This window comes from Microtus ochrogaster, chromosome 7 (assembly GCF_000317375.1).
Source record: "Microtus ochrogaster isolate Prairie Vole_2 chromosome 7, MicOch1.0, whole genome shotgun sequence".
Classification (NCBI taxonomy): Eukaryota; Metazoa; Chordata; class Mammalia; order Rodentia; family Cricetidae; genus Microtus; species Microtus ochrogaster.
The window spans coordinates 64,594,026-64,615,046 of NC_022014.1; the positions used below are offsets into that span (position 1 = coordinate 64,594,026).

Consider the following 21,021-nt stretch of genomic DNA (forward strand, 5'->3'; position numbering starts at 1 on the left):
ACTAATCCCAACAGCCAATCACAGCTGCTCAAAAGCACTCTTTTCTTGTCCCTTGCCCTATGGCATCCCAAGCTGGAAAAGGGAGACTTCTATTAATATTCCTAAGCATCCAGAAGCAAAGGGCCCCTTTATTTTCTGTGCTCCTTAACTGCACAGCGATTACCCATCTGTACAATCCGCTTACTTGGCCTCCTGCAGGACAGATGGTCTGTCTTGTATGGAAGAGCTGCCGTCGACCCTGAGATCCATACAAAATATATTTTAAGAATGTGTCCAGGCAGTGGTGGCAAACACCTTTATTCCTAGCACTTGAAAGGCAGAGGCAGGCAGATCTCTGTGAGCTGGAGGCCAGCCTGGTCTACAGAGTGAGTTTCAGGACAGCCAGAGCTACCCTGCCTCAAAAGGTTTTTTTATGTTTAATTTTTTTTATTTTTCCATTTGTGCTTGTGTGTGCACACACACTGGTGTATATATGTACCTTTGGAGGCCGGAGGGCGATGTCAGGTGTCTTCTATTGTCCTCAGCTTATTTTTTGGAAGCACCAAGGGGCTAGACCAGATCGTGCCACCGGCATCATCCTGTCTCCACCTTCCTAGTGCCTAGTGCTCACTTGCTGTCACACCTGGCTTTTTACAAGGATGCTAGAGATCCGAACTCAGGTCCTCATGCATATGCATCAAGCACTCTACCAGCTGAGCTACCTCCCCAGTCCATGGAAATATTTTTTTTTTTTTTTTTTTTTTTTGGTTTTTTGAGACAGGGTTTCTCTGTAGCTTTGGAGCCTGTCCTGGAACTAGCTCTTGTAGACCAGGCTGGTCTCGAACTCACAGAGATCCGTCTGCCTCTGCCTCCCAAGTGCTGGGATTAAAGGCGTGCGCCACCACCGCCCGGCCCATGGAAATATTTTTAAAGACTCATAACGTTGATTGTCATTCAGAAGTCACCAAGCAGCAAGGTGGCTGAGGACACAGAACAAAGGCTAGGGGACCCAGGTAGGGTTCATCAGGTATGGCTTTCTGCTTGTCTGAGCCAGACAAGGACAAGAAATGGCCTAGCAGAAGAATGAGGGCAGTGGCTGCCATGAGGGCAAAGGAATGGGAACCAACAGCCTGAGGAAGGCAGTGGGTGACAACCCGCCAGCGAAAGTGGAATGGAGATGTGAGGGCATTGATGTCCTGTCAAGGAATGTGTTTCGTGTCTGTCTTCCAGGTTCCCAGCAGCACACACAGCCTTGCTTCCTGGATTGAGGGGCTAAAGCTGTCTACTCTGGGCCCTGTCCGCTCTTCTTTCTTTCGCCCCACTTCCTTCCCCACTGCATTGAATTCTCCAGCCAAAGCGAACCGTCTGCAAGACTTCCAATGGATTCGTCTGTTCTAGACTAGTTAACCATAATCCCTCCTGTGCTATTTCTCTGTGAGGAACAGGTTTCTGTGACTGGGTTTTTGATATTGTATTGTCATTAATTACCCGTTGTCTTCACACCAGGCTGGCAACTCCTTAAGGGTGTGGACAGTGTTGGCGTTTATCCATGAACCCCCAGGAGTGTGGCAGGTGCCTCCGGCCGTTATTACAACTTAATTTCCTTTTTCTTTATCAGCCCTTAAGTTTACCTTTAGGACTTGGTCCTCTCCACAGCCCCCACTATATAAAAGCCATTTGGTTTAGAAGTAGATAGATCGAATGTATGGCAATTGGCTCTTATAATACAGGCCTTAGCCAATCAGCATAAAGCTCTTGGCTTTTGCTAAAACTCTGGACCATCTTCTGTGTGGTCTTGCACTGTACTGCACTGCACATTTAAGGTAGATCTCGTACAGCTCATGCTGGCTTTGTATTGGTAATGTAGCTGAGGCCTTGAACTTCTGGATTTCCCTGTCCAGGCTAGGGGGGGTATGCCATCTGCTAGGTGTGTATAATGCTGGGGACGAAACCCAGGGCTTCTTGCAAACGAAGTTAAGCACACTACCAACTTCGCTACATCTCCAGCTCCACCTCCTTCTTTAGATTTCAGGAATTCTCACATCCCTCAGTACCTCCACCAGGGGCAGCAGGCCTCCAGGCCCGTGGATAATACACTCTCCTCACTTGTGGAGCACCCAGGAGAACCTAGACACTTCCCAGCATTCCTCTAGAGCGCACGAGTGGCGGCCATTCCACTCAAGGGAGTGGGACGTGTCACCTACTGCAGACTATTCCACTGATTTAAAGACCATTAACATTCCCTGACTCTATTCACTTCAGGATTAACTTATACTTTGGTCCGGACTTTAAGGCTAGTCACTAATTGCTCTAGAGTTGATTTATCAAGTGCATGGTATTTCTATTACAAAATTATTGATTGGAGCTGATGTATTGTATCCTCCACAGGGCTGGTCCAAAGCCCTTGGAAAATGAATGAAGCTGAGGCCAGCGGCAGGAGTCGTGTGCGTTACTATAGATTCGGTGAAGTTACTTAAAACCTACTGCCAGTCTTTATGGCTAAAGTCCTGGCTCTCTTAGAAATGAAAATTTTAGTGACAAGCTGGGCCAGGGAGGGGCTTGAGGGAGGAACACTGAAGTAACCCCCTGTGGATTGGGTAAGTCTACCTAGTTTCAGTGCTCAGTCCTCGTGGGTCAGAGTTTGTTTTCTCTCTGGGCCACTGTACTGATTCTATTTACATCAACAAAGTGACTATATCCTAACAAGAGGCTCTCTCCATGACTTTCCCCACACATAGGCTACAGTTCCCAAAGGGATGTTTGTTGCTGACACAGGGAGGTTGGCAGGAAGTTGAGAGAGCTTTTCTGTGTCCCCCTACTTCTCATCCCCCATCAGATCTTGCTTACAGAGGTGCAGAAAAGGTATGTGCAGAGATGAAGGCACACACTGACCCATTTTCCTTTCTGTCTGTGCGCACACGCATGTGTGCAGGTGTAGATGCATGCATGCAAGTGTACTTAGCTGTGTGTGCATGTGTGCAGGTGTACTTAGCTGTGTGTGCATGCATATGTGTGCAGCTGTTCTTGGCTGTCTGTGCACATGCGTGCAGGTGTACTTAGCTGTGTGTGCATGCATATATGTGCAGCTGTTCTTGGCTGTCTGTGCACATGCATGCAGGTGTACTTAGCTGTGTGTGCATGCATATGTGTGCAGGTGTTCTTGGCTGTCTGTGTGCATGTATGCAGGTGTACTTAGCTGTGTGTGTGTATGCATATGTGTGCAGGTGTTCTTGGCTGTCTGTGCGCATGTGTGCAGGTGTACTTAGCTATGTGTGTGCATGCGTGTAGAGGTCAGAGGCTGATATTAGAAATTTTCCTTTATTGCTTTTCGCCTTATTTTTTGAGACAGGGTCTCTCACTGAACCTGGAGTTTGCCACTTTAGCTACACTGGCTGTCCCACGAGCTTCCATGATCTGTCTGTCTGTCCACCTAATGCTGGGGGTTACAGGTGTGTGCTGTCACTTGCTGCTGTACCTGGCTTTTCTGAGTTCTAGAGATCTGAACTCAGGTCCTCATGCTTAAGGGGCAAGTATTTTACCCACTGATCCATCTCCCAAGTTCGCTTTCCTGTTTTAAAATGAAGCTGGGAGTGGTCATTATCGGGCCAGAGAGTACACCATGGCAAACAGGGACTCTCCTGGAAGCCACAGGATTACTGCTTATGTCCTATGGCTTCAGGATGTCCTCCAGCATGGGGGTCGGGGTGGAGGGCTTTGAGACATTTTCACAAAGGTGGCAGCAGAGATCCAGAGCCATCTCAGGAAAGTTGGGATGCCCATGCCAGTGTCTTGGGTCCTAATCTCCTTCTCTGGTTCAGGAGAGGCTGACAAGTCCTGAGATAGGCATGCCAGTCCGCTTGCCTGCCTTCTGGGCTGGAGCTCTGAGGGGTCCAGACTACAGGCACCAGAGCCTCCTTCTCAGCAAACTGTCCTGGGATGCAGGATGTGGGATGCAGGACACCAGGGGTTCTGCTCTCATTTGCTGCCCCTACTCCCCAGTCCTAGGTCAGTTAGCACCGGCAGCAGCATGAAAGCCAAGCCTCAGCCATTTTCTTCTGCCGATCTCCCCTGTCCCCAGGGAGACCTTGCTGGAAGGATGGCTCCTCCTGTATTTTTCCACCTGGAGCCTTGCTGTCCTCATTCTGTCTGTCCTGGCGCATGCTCAGTTCCTATCTATTCTAACAGTGCTAGAGCATTGCTGCTTTTATTTCCCCTTGAGGCTCCTATTTCATTCTACCACGATATGGCCTTTGGAAGATGTTATGGACTCCGTGACTTTTTCCTGGATTCTGTAGCCCGTGGTAGATAACCTGTATGCTATAGGTCTTGAACCATGCCCCTGCTGGACGCTGAGCACCTTGACTCGACACACAGTTCTAGGCAGTAACTAATAACCCCACCTCATATGGTCTCAGAAAGTTAGGTACGGAAGCTCTGAGGCCTCTTGTGCTCCCTTATGGCTTGTCACACATGCAGAGAAGACAGTGTGTCCAAAGACTGTCGGCCACACAAGCCCCAAGTAGAAAACAAAGGTCCCTTCCAGAAAACCCTTCTAGAGAGACCTAGGGGGAAACTGGGTGGCCTCTTCTTTGGCTGTCCCAGGCCCGTCATATGTCTCTCTTCCCTGCAAAGTTGTGCCAGGCATGTCACGACTAGGGATACTGGGCCATCATTGACGCCATTGGCCCCTTTCATCATCACCGTTCCTAAGAGACAATGCCAGCATCAACCAGAGCCAAAGGTACTGCAGGGGCCAAAGCTCTTGTCCCTTCTCTGCCACATCTTAGCTCCCTCCACCCCCCAGGAGCAGATGACATGGGCTGACCTTTTCATAGGGACCTGTGTCCCTGAAGGGTTCAAAGAGAAGCTGAGCTTAGAGAAGCCTGGCCAATGGTCTTAAAAGACAAAAAAAACAAAAACAAAAAAAAAAACAAGAAAAGATCTGCTGCTTTGGTCAAGAACAGTGTGGGGAAGATAAGACCGTGGAAGAACCAGACGACTCCTTGCAACTCTGGCTCCACTCATTCCGCTATGGTGAGCACGGATCTCGGTTGGGTGGGCTCGAGCTGAGGGGTGGTGACCCAGTTCTAGACTGGGAGAGTGGGGATCGTGAGGAGAGGTGGTGGTGGCTGATGGCGAGAACATGGATCCAAGCCCCTTGGCAACATTGAAAACATGGAACCCCTTCTCCTTCCTGGTCCCCATGCTATCCTTCAGATGGCGGTGTTGGGCCGCACCTTCGGAGACCTGTAATATCAACTCAACAATGCATGTTCTACAACTACAGCTACAGCTACCAGGACATCTACTACAGTGCATGCATTTAGTTCAGTCCCACAGATACATACAATCTAAGAACAGGCAAGGGAGGTGTGAAATGTTTTACTAGACAACAGGTGTTTTGGAGTTGTAACTGATAAAAAAAAATAGAAAACGAAAGTGTACAAAAAAGGACATTTCTCGAGAGTTGGATATGAGTTTGTTTCTTGAACTGTTTCATCTGAACAAGCAAACATGCAAACCAGCTGGTACTAACAGGAAGCTGGACACTGAGAGAGGATTAATAGGTGTGGACAAACCTTCCCGCTGAGCGTGCTCAGAAGAGTGTTTGAGAGGAGGTGTGCAGGTCCTAGTGTAAGAGAGGCGGGAAAGTATGCCTCAGAGACACTCTCTCACCGCAGCCCCAACCAAGCAAGAGAAAAGACAACAGAAATATGACTGCCCACACTCACCACCACCATCAGGATCTCATGTCACCAGACTGGAACAAAGCTGGCAAGTATAAAGTACAGTACGGGGTCCTGGCCGGGGCCTGAGGGTGGGTAGGGATGGGGGTGACACCAGGGGGCGCTCGGCAAGCTCTTAAGAGTGATACACGGACCCACCCATGAGGTCACCCCAAAATAGAAGTACCCTGAAAATCGGTACTGTTTTCCTCAGGTTGGGGGCGGGGGTGGTCAATTGTCAAACCGGACTTATGTTTGGATGGGACGTGATGGGGGGTGGAGCCGCTGGAGCTGAATGAGGACGACCAAAAAATAAACAAACTCTGGACTGAGCACAAGAAAAGATGATGTTCCAGACTGCCAGGTGAACGTGAAAGGAAAGTGACCACTGATAGTGAAGCTATCTAGGAGTCGGCAGAGGGATTCCCTGCTGGGATGCCTGGGCCCTGCTCACCTCAGGTTCTGGGGGAAGTAAGAAAAGGTAGGCAGGCTAGCCCAGAGAAACAGGCTGAGGCAGAAGCTCAAGGCCTCCCCCTTGACTGCCTTGATACCACAGCCCTGACAGATACAAGTCGCCACCCGAGAAAGAACCAAGCTACCTCCCACCCTCCATGGCCCTCGGCAGGTGCTTCCCAGCATTGGAAGGGAAGTCAAAATGAAGGGGTGGGGGTGGGGCGGGTTGGGAACTGAAACGGTGGGACTAGATAAAAATAATGACAAAAATGTTGCCTTCTGTAAGACGTCTAACCCCTAAGCCAAGTCCAGGAGTCCCTGGGAGGAGAGGCCACATTTCCTGGAGTCTGTAGTCACTTGTCAGGTGTGGCACCGTACCAGGCTCCAGGAAGGTAACCAATGCATTCTAAGGAGTTTGTGAGGGCCCCTGATGCAGGCTGCTTGCTCAGGAGGCTGGGGGAGCATCCTTAGCTTTGGGGGAAGAACTGGGGGGGGGGGGCAAGGTTTGAGGAACAGGGAAACCGGATCATCAGTGCCTGGGAACCCTACGGGGCATCCATTGATGTGTGGCCTTTCTCAATCCACAACGGAGTGGTTACCAATGAAGGACTGCTCAAGGAAAATTAACTGGCCAACCTTCCAGGCTCAGGGCTCAGTTTATCTTCTTAAGGGAAGAAGGTGACAGTCCCCCTCCGGGCCAAACTGGGTTCAAAGAAAAAGGCAGTTTCCACCCCCAACTTTACAGCTTTGGTCCAGGTCCAAAGGTGGGGCTCTGGGCTGGGCTACGTAGTCTCCATGAGCAGATGAGACTATGTTCTCTCTACAGTGGGCACAGCCCGAGCCTACAGCCTTGAGGCAGCACTGGGGGTTTCCCCTTGGGTGGGTACCTCAAGCTGAGGATTTACTCTTTGGTCTAACCCAGGCTGGGGTGGGCAGGGGCTTGGGGAGCGTACTCCTGAATACGGTTCACTAACAGTGCAGCGATGAGCATGGCTGACCTGGATGGCCTGTGGGAGATTTGGCTCCCGATGGAAATGGCTACAAATAAAACACCACTGGTCCTGGAAACAGAATGTGTGGTTGGAGATGACCTTGAGGGTTAGGAGTTAGGGGGGTGGGTGAGTGGGGCTCCCGCCTGGCTCTGGGAAGGGGGGTCCTGGGCATGGACAGGGGTGGCAGACTAGCACAGACTAGGAGACGGCTCTCAGACTCGCAGAGAATCCCATACTGCCCTTTAAACTTGCCATGACGTCAAGGGGAACGGGGTGGGGTGGGGAGAGAGGCAGGGTTAATTTCGGGTTAAAGTTTAGTTTCATAATCCAAAAGTTATCAAAAGAAAGAAACTGAACAGAGAAAACAAACATCAACACTCACAAATTTCAAAACTGTTCCTTTTATCTTTCTCCCCTCCCAGGCACAGGTAGGAATGAGGCTTCTTTTTACCCCCCAAACACTCAAGTTAAAAACCCCAAAACCAGAAACAGGAAGACACGATGCAATTGTGCAACCTTCCTAGGGCCTGGGGGTGGGGGAACACCAAGGGACACTGGCCAGAGGGCAAGGCGGTGGCTTTAGGGACTAGGGTGGATGGAAGTTGAGAGTGCCCAGCTCTTTGGACTTCCCAGACTGCCTGTTAACCACCATATCTCTGGCAAACTGCCCCTCAGCCCCCACCCTCAATTAATTCCCTGCCTGGGCCCCCTAAAACTCCAGTGGGTATCTTGGGGGAGAGGATCCTTTGTAGCTTGGAGGCAGTGCCAGTTTGCATGGAACGGATTTTCTCTGACGTTTCCTAATGAGCCTCCCTGTGCCAGTTTGGGTTTTAGGCATTTGCCCTCTGGGCCTTTAACGCTCCACTTCCTGGTACCATCACCAGCACCCCAAGCTGCCCTCTCTCTTCAGAGTCTAGTTATGAGTGCTCCAGAGCTTTGGCCGTGGGGTGAGGTGGGGTGGGGTGGGTGGGGTGGCAGGGCAAGGTAAAAGAGCTGGAGTCAACCTGCTCCGGAGGGAGGAGAAGGTGGAAGGAGCAGCTATCAGCGGGGCTGTGTGGCAGGAAGCCCGTGGCACTCACAGTGGGGTGACACACCCCAGTTCTGGCTGGACCTTACAGTATTGCTGGGGAATTGCTCCCTAGCCACTGGAGGCTTCCAGATCTTTTAAAGGTTAGGATAAGGTCAGGGAAGAGAAATCTCCAGTTTCTTTGGCGGCTGCTTGACTCAGAAGAGAGTCTGTGGCAATAGGGATTGGGGTTCCAGCAGCCTCGCTCCTTCTCTGACCTCAAGGGCTCTAGTTGAGCCAGAGTCAAAAGCCCACCTGTCAGGATTGACTGGAGAGTGAGCTTACTCGGTACCTTTTCGGTGGATCAGAGACCCAAGGAAGGGAACCTTCTGAACCTGTCAAAGCCAAGGACGGCAGTGACCAGAATGCCCAGAAACTGGGCTTAGAAATGGGACGGTCCAAAGCCAAAGGGAAAGCCAAAGGGAAAGGCAGTTCCTCTTTGTTAATGGGAGCATAATTCTGCTTGGGGTTTGCAGTTCCCTAACTGTGGCAGACTCCTGTAGGAACAGCCCTGGGTGGTCAGGCCTTGGTGGAGCCTCCCTGTCCCTACCCCCTCCCCTGGGCTGTGGTGAGAGGGGTGCTGGACAGACGCAGCCACACAGATTGGCAGGGCTTTTACCTTCCCCTGCACACGAGGCATGCCTGGGAGCCGCCTGCCCCGCACACCTTCCTACCTGATCCTCGAGCCGCCGCCACTGCTGCTGCCGCCACTGGTCCATAAGCTGCTGCTGGGAAGCCTGGAGAGAGGGAAGAGTGGAGTCAGACGGAGCCACAGAGGACCCCAGGTCACACAAAAGGCAGCTAGGAAGGGCTTCACAGACAGCGCTGGGGGACACAGCTCAGGGGCTCTCAGGCTTCTGAAGGCACGGTATCCTTAGGTGTTTGACTCTCACACACTGGTCGCCCCAGAAGTACATTCTAGGAAGCACACAGCAGTGACTCAGCTATGAGGAGGACCTATGTCTTTCGAGAACTGAGTGGAGGCCTCAGTTGACCCTGCACTGATGCATGATGATGCCCCAGGCCTGGCCTGCTACTCCTTACAGGGATTTTGGTGTGGGGTCAGCTGGAGCTCCAAGGCTCTGGGAAGCACCTGCGGCTGGCATCTTCACAGAAAAGGTGCCATGGCCTAGAGATGATTTTACTCCCAAAAGCTCTCTAAAGGTCTGGTCATCTAAAACTCTAGATTGGTCAAAACTTTCTGTCTTCAGTACCATGGCCCCAGGCCTGAGGGCGAAGCCTTTGGGGGTTCCCAAGTGAATATGTACATGGGGCCAGATGTCAGATGGCTGAGGAGCTGACTCTACCTAGGGCGATCTCTGTTGGTTCTGCGTGATCCCGCTCAGTATTTCAATCTCCCCAGAGTGATCCTGGGGATGGAACCCAGGGCTTTGCACCTGTCAGGTACGTGAACTATCAGATTATATCCCATCCCACCCCATGGCAATGACAGGGAACTGAGCTAGGACTCCAGTATCTGAGGCTACCGTCAGATGAAGTCAGTGTGGAGTGTCCCCTACTCCTACCCACGGATCCTTTTAGGTTAGGATTTGTACTGTCTAGTAAAGCTAGGCCAGGCAGGAATGAGTGTGCCTACAGAATGTCCCCATGAAAGATGAGGTGGGCTGAATCTTTCCTCTCTCTTCGGCTTCTCTGGCCACTAACTTGACACACAAGTCACAAACTGGAGTTTATAGAGGCACACTTCCACACACAGAGAGACAGATCTTCTGCCACCAGTCAGACAGTTGCGGCCTGATCCTAAGACCCACTTCCGGGGCTCTTCTTTAAATGATGCACACCCACCAAACAGCCCCCGCAAAGAGCTGCGTGGACCAGCCACAGAGCCTGTCCGATGCGGCACTTCCACAGGTCAAGGGAACAAGACATGCACCGGAAGAGCAGGGAGCAGAGGAGCAGAGGAAGGAGGAAATCCTCCACACAGAGCCAACTAGAAGCTCACTAAACTCTAAAGACTATGGTCCGAGCTACGTGGTTCTACGAAGGGTTCTACGGAGACGTTCAAAAGGGAAAGAGCTACTCTAAAAAGGTCACGCTAAGCTACTGAAAATGCCAACGAAAAGAGACATACTTGCATTTAAATATGGTAATAGGGCTGTTGAAGGGGAAAAAGAAAGATCCAGGTGAAATAATTGCACACGGTTCTCCCAGGCTGGGAATGAGTCTCCCAGTGCCCATCAAGACCTTGCTGCTCCCTTCCCAGAGGGAGCCCGGGACGGGACTCCCCACCTAGTCCTCTCCCCAGCTCTTCCACGCAGCCTCTAGATTTCTGAAGATGGTGCTGAAGGAAAATAAGGAAGAAGTCAGGTTATTTCTCCTTGGCCCCACCTCTGTCCACCCAGCCTCCTGTCGCAGGCCCAGTGCAGGGCTCAGGGGTGCTAGGGAGGAGGAAGCAGCGAGGGAGAGACAGGCTATTTCTTTGTGCTTTCTTACCCAGACATAACACAGGAGGTTTCCTTGGAAGCGTCAGAAGAGCTTGGTTGGATGAAGGGGGTATGGTGAGCAAGATTTGTTAACAAAAGTTCTATTTTCTAGAGTTAAGCAGTTTGGACAACAAGTACAAGAGAAAGAGGGAGAATTTTAAAAAAGAAAAAAAAAAACTTGTCCAAAAAAGGAAATCCATTATCTTTCAGCTCAGATAAAGGCTTCGGCTAGAGATGAAATATTCTGCCAGGAAGTTTCCTCAGCCACTGATGTGAACTAAGAGAAGGGTTTACCAGAGGCGGCTGCAGAAAGAGCCACTCTGTGTGTCGGCTGCAGCCCCCGCCTTGGTCACCTGGGTCTCTCAGTTCTTCCCAATGTCTGAGAGTGAGCCAGTGTACAGCAGCCCCATGGTGTACAAGAGAGAACTCTTACTAGACAGGGCCTGTTCTGCTTTCTCCACAGTAGAAGTCAAGGTTATAAAGCCACAAGGACTTGGGGACCTCACCTGAGCTCCCTCCTGTAACCCTTCATTTACCATGTCTTTCCTTTCTCACTGCCATTTTAAAGCTGATTTCCACCCCTCCAAATAACAGCATGTATTCTGTTTAACTCTAATGATGAAACTGCTCAAATGCATATGAACCCAGCAGAAAGAGGAGGAATGTTTTGCTGATCAAATCCCAGATGGGCTGGGAGCTACAGGCTGGCTATCTGTGAACAGGAATATACCACGTCACTGCTGCCTGGGAACCTTCCAGTCATAGAAAGGATGCCTGGATAAATTAGAACTCGGGTAACGGAGGGTTCTAGATGAGGGCAGACTAGCGTGTAGCATTCTTGGTGGATGCGGTCGGAGCCAGAGATCTATTCTTCAGCCAGTTTGGCCTCCAGCCCTGGCTGACCCCCGCTTTGCTTGTTGTGTGCAGGGTACATTATTCCTCTCAGCTGCAAGGCAGAGTGGCTGGCAAGGTGACCTTTATAGTCCCTAAGCTGTGGGCCCTGCACGAGCCTGTCTACCTATGAGGATGACAATCTCAAGTCCTCTGGGGTTGATGGTAACAAAACTTTGAGGTTAGTGACTTGTCTAAGTGAAAGATGGCGCCACATCCCTGCCAGTGAATGACACACTTTGAGAGACTTTTTGAGAGTCATGTCCTCACTGCAAATAATAAGTCAATAACATTTTAATTTTTTAAATTATGATACCACACCTACATTTTTCTGCCTCTGTGGCACTTACTGCGTTCTGTATTATCTAAGCACGGCTATTTTTATATGCATCTTATTTCTCTTGCCAGAATCTCTTCTAGGACAGAATTCAGTCACATGGGCCACTTGGCCTCCAGCTCCAAGTCTTCCCAAACTTTAGTTGAGCAGAATATGTTGCTACCGTATGTGGGGGGAGCTGAGAGCTGTTTCTATGGGTCAAGCGTAGCCATGGACAGCACCGTATGCCAGTCCAGCAGCCTGAACCCCCACTGGTCCTCCAGCCCCAGGATGGAAACTCACATACTCCCATGAGCAAGGTAAACACAAGGGAGAATGCATTCTATAGTACACAGGAGTGCCCACTCGGCCAGACAAGTCGATTTTCAACTCTGGTTTGAGAACCTCGCAGTACTACCTGGTTTATAGTGTTTACACAGGTTGATGTTCCTGGGGATCATGACTGGCTTAGTCTTTGATACAGCCAGGCATTGGGGCCTTGAAAAGCTTCTGAGGATAGAGTCAAAATTGAGGACCTTTGGTGATAGACATCGGCTCACTGGCTGGCAGAATGGCTCAATGGGGAAAAGCATGGCAAATTAACCTGAGTGTGTGCCTTTGATCCCATGGACGAAGCTGGACGCGGTGAAGCCCACGGGCCAGCTAGTCTGCAGTAGGCCGAAACAAGGTAGGAGTAGAGAACAGACTCCAGAAAGTCACTGACTTCCGTGTGTGCACGTACAAATAACAAGTAAAACAACAGCGTACGTTTTTGTTGTTTTGTTTTTTGAGATAAGGTTTCTTTGTGTAGCCTTGGCTGTCCTGGAACTAGCTCTGTAGATCAAGTTGGCCTCAAATTCACAGAGATCCACCTACCTCTGCCTCCCAAGTGCTGGGATTAAAGGAGTGTGCCACCACAGCCTGGCTAATAAACTGTTTTTAAAAAAAAATCAGTCAAGTGCACAGCAGTACACTCAGTCACCTCTTCTGCCTCCCAGGAGCAAGGGGCCTCCTGAGAAGGTAGTGGAACCAAATCCTTGCGCTCAATCCGATTCAGAACTGTGCGTTCCAACCTTGCCTAGAGGAACGCCAAAAAACACAGGTTGCCCTGGCCCCACCCTCATCAACAGAATCAAGCGTTCTGGAAGTTTCTGGCATACAGTGTAGACAGAGAAGCCATGAGTTATAGGAACAGGTTAGGGCCTTTGCTTTTTGTAAACACTAACACTGAAAAGGTGTTGCTTCCTGTCTGGTTGATTGGGAGGTCAAGGTCTTTTCTGTCTCCTTTTTCCATATTCGTTTGGAAGAGAAGTGGGCTTAGGAGGGCATTGCTGGAGTTCCAGATGGTCAATACTATTTCCGTGACTCGGGATGGGTCATGAATCCCCAAAAGGATGAAGAGAATTCTGGAGCTCCTCATAGCTTCAGGATATATGATTTGGGGGAATCTTTCGTCAACTCCCATATGAACAGCCTTTTCTATGTTTGCCTGATCAAATGTTCTTCTGTTCCCTCCCCCAGCACACCCTGCCTCTCCCTACAGTTCCCATAGCTGGTTCAAACAGTCTTGGCTAATCTAATGTTGCTTCCCTGAATCCAAACAGTGGAAAATAAGCCACCGAAAGAAGAAACTGTTACACAGAATGTAGGAAACATGTCCTACACGAGTTTGGAAACATTGCCATCTGCCACTGGCTGGCCCAGGCTGCTCAGGCCTGCCTGGGGTGGCAGGGCTCAGATTTTACAGGGAATTCACAACTCTGACTTCTGGGCTAGACTGGAGGAAAGCTGGGCAGCACATAATTGGAGGTAGAGGAACCAGGGGTTCACATCAGAATGGACGCTCCAAAGAGGTGGCAAAGCCAAAGGGACACATTTCCAGGATCAAACAGAAATGGTCTGCTTTGACGGTAGCTGATGCGCGTTCATTTCAAAAAGAACAGAATAAGTCCTGAGCTCCTGGCATCCAGAACAGGAACCTGACTTAAGACAGGCTGTTGGAGGAGTGAGACCAGTTTTCCCAGGAGGTCCCAACGGCTGTGCAGATCCCTTAGACAGGTAAGGGGGCCAGAGGCTGCTGCTTAAGGCGGGGGGGATGCCTCACTGTTGGCTCTTGGCTACAGCTGAGAAAATACATAATTTAGAACCTGACAGCTGTCTCTGGGGAGGAAGCAGAGGAGCCAAACTGGAAAACCAAGGCTGTCTGTGGCCAAGGGTAAGGGGTAGACATCTCGGGCCTGTTTTCTTCAGGGTGTTAGCCCCTGAAACATGGAAGGCAAGCACAAAGCATGCTTCCACCTTACCCTGGTTCAGTTTTAACATGATTGCTACTTAACATGTCCATTCTCTGGCTGTTTGGTGGAAATAGAGCAAGGTGCATCGTGATGTATCTGTGAAGTGGCAGAAGGTTTTAGCAATATTCTCCTTCCCTTTCTTTTTAAATACTGAACCCAGAGCCTTGTGCAAGCTAGGCAAACCCTCTACCACTGAGCTACAGCTCTAGCCCTTACTTTGAGGCAGGGTTTCAATAAGTTGCTCAGGCTAGTCTTGAACCTGTGATTCTTTCCTATGCTTTTGGAGAAGTACCAGGTCCAACTTCCCCTCAAGTAGGAAGCCTTATCTGGTGATTTTAGCCTAGCATCCTTCTCCTGGGCTTTTCTACCTCACGGCATTCGAGCCCCCACAACAGAGCGCTAGGACACTTCATTCAGGCCCCATGTTGGCCAAAGAGCCCTCCAGGAACTGTTCTCAAGCCCTGGCCTCCTGCTCATTTATGGGATGGTTGTTATGTGCCAGGCATTGTCCTAAGCACTTGGCCAACACTCACAGCCCCTGCCCTGTGACTGCAGCTCCCGATGGGAAAATGGGGTTAGTTATTGGTTCTATCAGTGGGACGAGGCTCTGCAATTAGACTACATACAAACTGACTCTCTAGGACAGGGACAAACTGCCTAAGCCTCAGGGTGAGCTGAACCTCAGGAGACTATGGGTCCCCTACGACAAGAAGAGAGAGGAACTTGTGCCTCAGAACCTTTCGGCTTCTGTCTGTCAGTGTCACCATGGAGCTCGAGGACCTAGCAGCTAAGAAATGGAGGCGGCATTTGGACAACTCAGTCTTGGGGACAGAAGTAGAGGCTGTGGTCATTCCATCTCATCTTCCCCTCCAAGATGGGACAGCAGGAGGGAGGGGAACGGATGAATTCCCAAGACAGTGAATCTTGACCTAGCCTCCCAAATCTCACAGCTTCCACATAGCCGAGTTAAACAAATTTCTGAGTTTTTATGTTACTCCTTGTCACCCAGATTTTTCAAACACAGAATGGATAAAGAAAGCCAAAATCATGTTTTCTCCCAACATGGTCTGAGCCATTTTGAGCTGATAAGCTTGGCCCTAGTTTCCTCCCATGGTGGTAGGGGGGTTGCTCAACAGACCGAACTCCGTCGGGCTCCCACTGCCACTAGCCTACAGCAGTCACATCTACAGATCAGGACAACGAGCGTTGGACACCCAGAACTTCCTGCTTTCTGGGAGCTCCAGCTCTGCTCTTGGTTCCATCTCCGGAAGTCAACATCTGGAATGCCACTATCATCCCCTACGGCATGGAGACTGCCCACCCTGGCATCTCTGGACAGGATGCTTTGAGTATCCACTCTGCTCAACGGAGGATTCCGAGGTTGAGGTGAGGTTCTCTGGAGTTCAGGGCAGCAACTTACCAACTAGTACGGAAATACAGTATTTTAAAATCCTAAGAGCTAGCAGAGGGACACCTGCTAGCTTAGTTCACAGGTTGGAACTAAGCAAGAACAGCTTTCTCTATGCCTTCCTTTCCTTAGCTATAAGAGGCTTGGCCTTGGCGATCAGCCACGTTAACAATGGTAATGGCTACTTTCACTAGGTCAAGGAATTTCCATGTGTCTGTCTCCCACCAGACAAGAAAGCCATGTCTATTTCATGAACAGACGATGGGGCTGCAGCTGAGGGAGGAAAGCAAATGAGAATAAGGGTGGTTCAAGCGGGGCGGTAGGGGCAGGGAGGTGGTTCACGGGAAAATGCTCGCACTGCCAGAATGAAGACCTGAGTGTGACCCCCCAGAATCCACATTAAAGGAAGGAAGGAAGAGAGAGACAGAGACAGAGACACAGAGAGACAGAGACAGAGACAAAGACAGAGAGAAAGCTGGGCCTAACGGTACATCCTCGTAATCCCAGAAATGGGGAAACAGAGACAAGTGGATCCCTGGGGTTTGCTGGACAATTAGCCTAGCTCATTTGGCAAGCTCCAGGACGAGAGAATATTTCAATGAACAGGTGGACTTCTGGAATGCCACCCCAGGTTGATTTCTGGTACACACACACACACACACACACACACACTGGGAGAATGAAGGGAGGGGGAAGGAGAGGGAGGGAGAGGGAAGGAGAGAGAGAGAGAAGCCTCATTTCCTGCCAAGACTCTTAAATACCCCGTCTCTTCCTCATTTTCCTAGCATCTATGTCTGTGAGGGGACAGGAGATGATAGTGCAAGGTGCTTAGCACAAGTGTACTAAAAACTCCTATTTCTATTTTTTTATTATTATTACCCAAGGTAACAGCAACAGAGCTGAGAAATCCCTTCGGTGCTTCCTATTCTAAAATCCTATTAATTTACGTGATTTGGCATCCGAAGGGCTTTCATGGGTAACATGCATAATTTGTGCGTGAGCTAAGGGTTGTTTTCTCTCAAGCATAAGCTCCAGCTGTAGCAAGGTCACATGCCGGAGGGACACAAAGGTACTTGCAAGGCTCGGAGGTTCTGGCCAAGGCAGCCAGAGATCACCACAGGTGTGATAATGGGTCCCAGATGCCTGGGACTGAGTGGATCAACTTTTTCCCATCATGTTCTGGCCTGACAATGCTACCCTCCCAACATTTCTTGAGGACAGTTTTCAGGTTCTTGGCGAGTGAGGCAGGGCAGGGAACACAGTATGGCAGGGCCCAAGAGTTCTACCTGGATCCTTCCATCAAATGGAATCTTCATTGTTCCTCTATAGCCAGCAAGAGAGGACTGGTCTTGCATTTATCACCTGTCACCAACACTGGGTTCAGGGCTTGTGACATGATGGGTGTCTTTAACTCTGCGCTGGCAGCAAAAGAAGAATGGGCGGAGGAGGCATGGATATTGGAAGGGGAGGGGTTGCAGCCATTTTCCGCTTATAGCCTTGCCTGAAAGCACGGACGTTCAAAGCTGAGACTGTGGGGGGTGGGGGCAGGATGAGGGGGCCTGGAGAGCTCCAGGGAGCTATCATGAAGAGATACAGGCTGGGCTTGGCTGCTTCTGTCTTAGGAGCTGAACGTGCCTGAAGGAGGCGTCAAGTGTTCTCTTATGGCAAAGTGAGCCCAGCATTCCTGGATCACAAGGTGTCTGCATTCACATCCCACTGGCAGAGTCTATGTCTTGCTGTCTTTGCCTTGGCACAAGGACAGCATCTGTCCAGATGGTGACCCCAGAATCAATGGATGCAGGAATGGGAAGGATGAAGCAGTCATGTGCTTCTTTGACATTTTGCCTGCTAGTCTCTAGATCTAGAATACCCTTGCAATATCTACTGGGGAAACTTATTTTCATTTACTTTTTATTTATGCATCTGTGTATGCAAGTATGTGTGCAGGTACCCATGGAAGCCGGAAGAAGGCATCAGATCCCCTGGAGCTGGAGTTAAAGGTGGCTGTGGGACCTTTGAGAAGCGAGCAGCCATGAGGATGGAACCCTCTCTGTGGAGATCAGTACCTTTATAAAAGAGAACCCAGGGCCAGCAAGACAGCTCAACAGCAGGTGCTGAGCAAGTCGGGCAATCTGTGTTCAATGCTCAGAACCAATATAAAGGTGGAAGGAGAGAACCAGCAATATAAAGTTGTCCTCTGACCGCCACATACCCTCTCTGGCAGGGATACTCCACCCCATTACCACACACCTATACACACATACGGACACAAGGTAAATAAATACATTTTTAAGAAAGAATTCAAAGAGTTCACTAACCGCTCCCTCCCAGCCCTCAAACAAAGTGAAGATACAACAAGAAAACAAGTATCTGTGGACTAGGAAGTAGCCCTCATCATGACAATAAATCTTCCCAGCATCTAGAACTACCTAGGAAATAGATTTCTGCTGCTGCTAGCTCCAGGCTGTGTATTGTTATTATAGCAGGTACAGACCAAGACTACCTGCTCCCAACACGCTGCTATAGCCACATGGGTTGTACTGGGAATGCCCTAGCTGGCCACTTGGGGGGGTGCTTCTGTAGGCTTGGAGTTTTTTGCCCAGTGTCTCTGTGCCCTGAGAGACTCTCTAGGGCAGGTGCAGTGGCTGTACCATGCGTTTTCCTAGCAGCCAGAGAAACAGAGCCAAGGGGCTCTTCTGGCAGAGGGTCCAGGCTGAGTCTAACTCTGTGAAAAACCTCTTTTTGGCTTGCATGAAAGGTGTAGTGGACACACCACTGCCTTCTGCTTGTCCTTGGCTGTTCTGGAAGGCACCAAAGCCTGGCCCCTCAGGCCGGATGTGGCAGTCTACCCAGAGTTTCACGTCTGAGGAATTTTGTTGTTGTAATTTTGTTTTGTACACTGTAGGCTTTCACTTACTTTTACTGATGACATAAAAACGGGAGGCCTGAGGAACGGTGATGAGGGTCCCCCTGGTGGGACCCAAAGGGGACTTTAAGGCTGGTGGCTTAGGTATCCGAGAAGGCGTGGCAGAGCACGCAGGTAGCAGTGAGAAGAGACAGATCTGGTAGGTACCAGTTCTCAGCTCACAGGGAAGTAGGTATATGCCCACAGTCTCCCTCATTACTAACCTGCCATTTCCCCAGACCCCCTCAGCAACCTGTGAGGCAGGGAGATGAGGTAGAACCACCTTCTCTATCTGATAGGTATTTGACAGGTAGGAACACTGAGGCCCAGGATTTAGGCAAGATAAAAAGAGCTCCATCTTCCAGCTTCCTGCAAGTCAGTGTGTGTGTGTGTGAGATGCATGTGTGTGTGATGCGTTTGTATGTGGTGTGTGAGTGAGATGCGTGTGTATGTGAAGGGAGTGTATGATGCGTGTGTATGTGATGTGTGTGTGTGAGATGTGTGTGTATGTGATGTGTGTGTGTGATGTGTGTGTATGTGGTGCGTGTGAGATGAGTGTGTATGTAATGTGTGTGATGTGAGTGTATGATGAGTGTGTATGTGATGTGAGTGTATGATGTGTGTGTATGTGACGTGTGTGTGATGTGTGTGTATGTGAGTGTATGATGCGTGTGATGCGTGTGTGAGAGATGCGTGTCTGGTGTGTTGTGTGCTATGACCATGAGGAGCTGAGCGCTCACTTTGTGGCACCCTCTCATTTATGCAGAGCAGCTTCAAGAGGCACAGAAAGCTGATCGCAAGTGAAACCCGCAATTCCTGTCAATCCAGATTGCTCCAATTCATTTCTGCCAATGTTTATTAAGTGCCTATTAGGCACTGTGCTCCACTTTCATCTGGGAATAGAGTCAACTCCTGATTTTCCATGCCAGCGCGGATTGCTCGGCGATACTGCACACCCACAAGCCCCACAAGCCTCCCTCCAGTCCTGGCTGGATTTGGGGTGCTCCGCTGACTTTCAAAGCAGCAGATCTGCCTCCTGACTAAGCTTGCCTTTAATATTTAAATGAGAGGCTAAATCCCGGAGCACACATAGGGCCAGGTGGCCAGCAGGCCGGCCTCTGGGAGCTGGCTTGTAATTTAAGAGCCCCTCTGTGAAGAGGCAACCGCTAGGGAGGAGTTTGCGGTGGGGAGGGCAGAGAAGGATTAGGGGTTGGGATAGGACAGATGGGAGAGGCTCTTCCTTATAAGGCCACGCCCTGCTTATAGCTTGGCCCTGCACAGACTCATGGATCCTCAGCTCCATTCATCAAGCCCGAAGGCTAACCTCCCACTTTGACATTTCAAGTTCTGCTTCCCCGCTGGTGAGAGGTCAGGCACTGCTCACTGGATGCCACACGGCTTCCCCAGTGTGGGTATCTCTGGGATGGCATAGGGTGAGAGGGAGGATGGGGAAAGGAGCCCCTTCCAAACTGAAGCAGGATCAAGGAGACTGAGCTGAGGCTGAAGGGCAGGGTTGTCTGATTTCTGGGTTCTGATATTCCACAGAACAGCCCTGGAATGACCTCTCCTGGCCTAAGGCTCTGAGAACTTAGCCAGAGAGAGCAGAACACAGGAGATCAGGTGGAACGCAGTCCTCTGAGTGCATGCCCAGGGCTTTCGTTCCTGAGCTGGGACTGACCTTGAGGGTCTCTCACTCTGGAGGGCTACAGAGAGGAGTAGACAGAAGGGCCCTGAGGCTGCTCCTCACAGTACTTCAGGGACACTCTACACAGCACCCTAGGTCTTTGAAGAGTGTAGGATCTGTTTTTCTGAAAACATTGCAAAAATACTGTTCTTCAGGTAGAACTGTCACCTGGGGCAAGTCACAGCCTTTAGTTCGTAGCCAGGGCTGTTCCCCCAGCCAGCCCACTTAAAGAATACTGTCTCCTGAATGCCCAGGCTGCCCACTCTGCCTCTGCAGGATGTGACTGGCCATCAAACTTGGTCTTTGCTCAAAGGTTACCTAGCAGTGGCTCTGGCTGACAAAGGCTATTTGAGGTCCTCTCCAGATGAACAGGGGCTCTTTAAGCCAGGCTGCCTCACCTCAGGCCACCTCCTAGTGAGCACGGCTCAGCCAGCACCAGGGACTGTGACTGGACAGTGACTAAAGCGACTGAGAGCAAAAACTTGGTAGTGAATGGCTTAGTGGCTGGGAGTCCTGACGTGGTAATCCCAAAGGATGGCCAAGCCTTGGTTATTCCAAGACTGGTACACTAGAGAGCCAATCACAGTCATCTCAGAGACCTGATCCTATCACTAAAGAGCCAGGGAACAAACAAAATTTCTAGTCCTAGTTGCTGGAGCAGGGCTTCCCCAGCCTGGGACCTACCCAGACCCTGCCCTTCGCACACAAGGGCTCAGGAGGCAGGTGTAAGTGCTGGTTATAAGCCTGGCTCTCGGGGCTGGAGAGATGGCTCAGAGGTTGAGAGCATTGCCTGCTCTTCCAAAGGTCCTGAGTTCAATTCCCAGCAACCACATGGTGGCTCACAACCATCTGTAATGGGGTCT

General features: G+C 50.4%; 1 protein-coding gene across 7 annotated transcripts in view; it reads right to left on the bottom strand.

The window, feature by feature from the left end:
* Positions 1-21,021, bottom strand: part of Msi2 (musashi RNA binding protein 2) — a 371,618-nt gene that overhangs the window by 18,249 nt on the left and 332,348 nt on the right. For 3 of the 7 annotated variants that reach the window (XM_026780517.1, XM_026780515.1, XM_013347544.2), the window contains exons 11-12: positions 10,309-10,332; positions 8,891-8,953 (exon numbers count right to left, since the gene is read on the bottom strand). In XM_026780517.1, the coding sequence (XP_026636318.1) occupies positions 8,891-8,953; positions 10,309-10,332 (87 nt within the window). Of the gene's footprint in view, positions 1-5,558; positions 5,609-8,890; positions 8,954-10,308; positions 10,333-21,021 lie in introns of all 7 variants that reach the window. The other 4 variants (XM_026780519.1, XM_026780520.1, XM_026780518.1 and 1 more) reach the window with 2 other exon arrangements.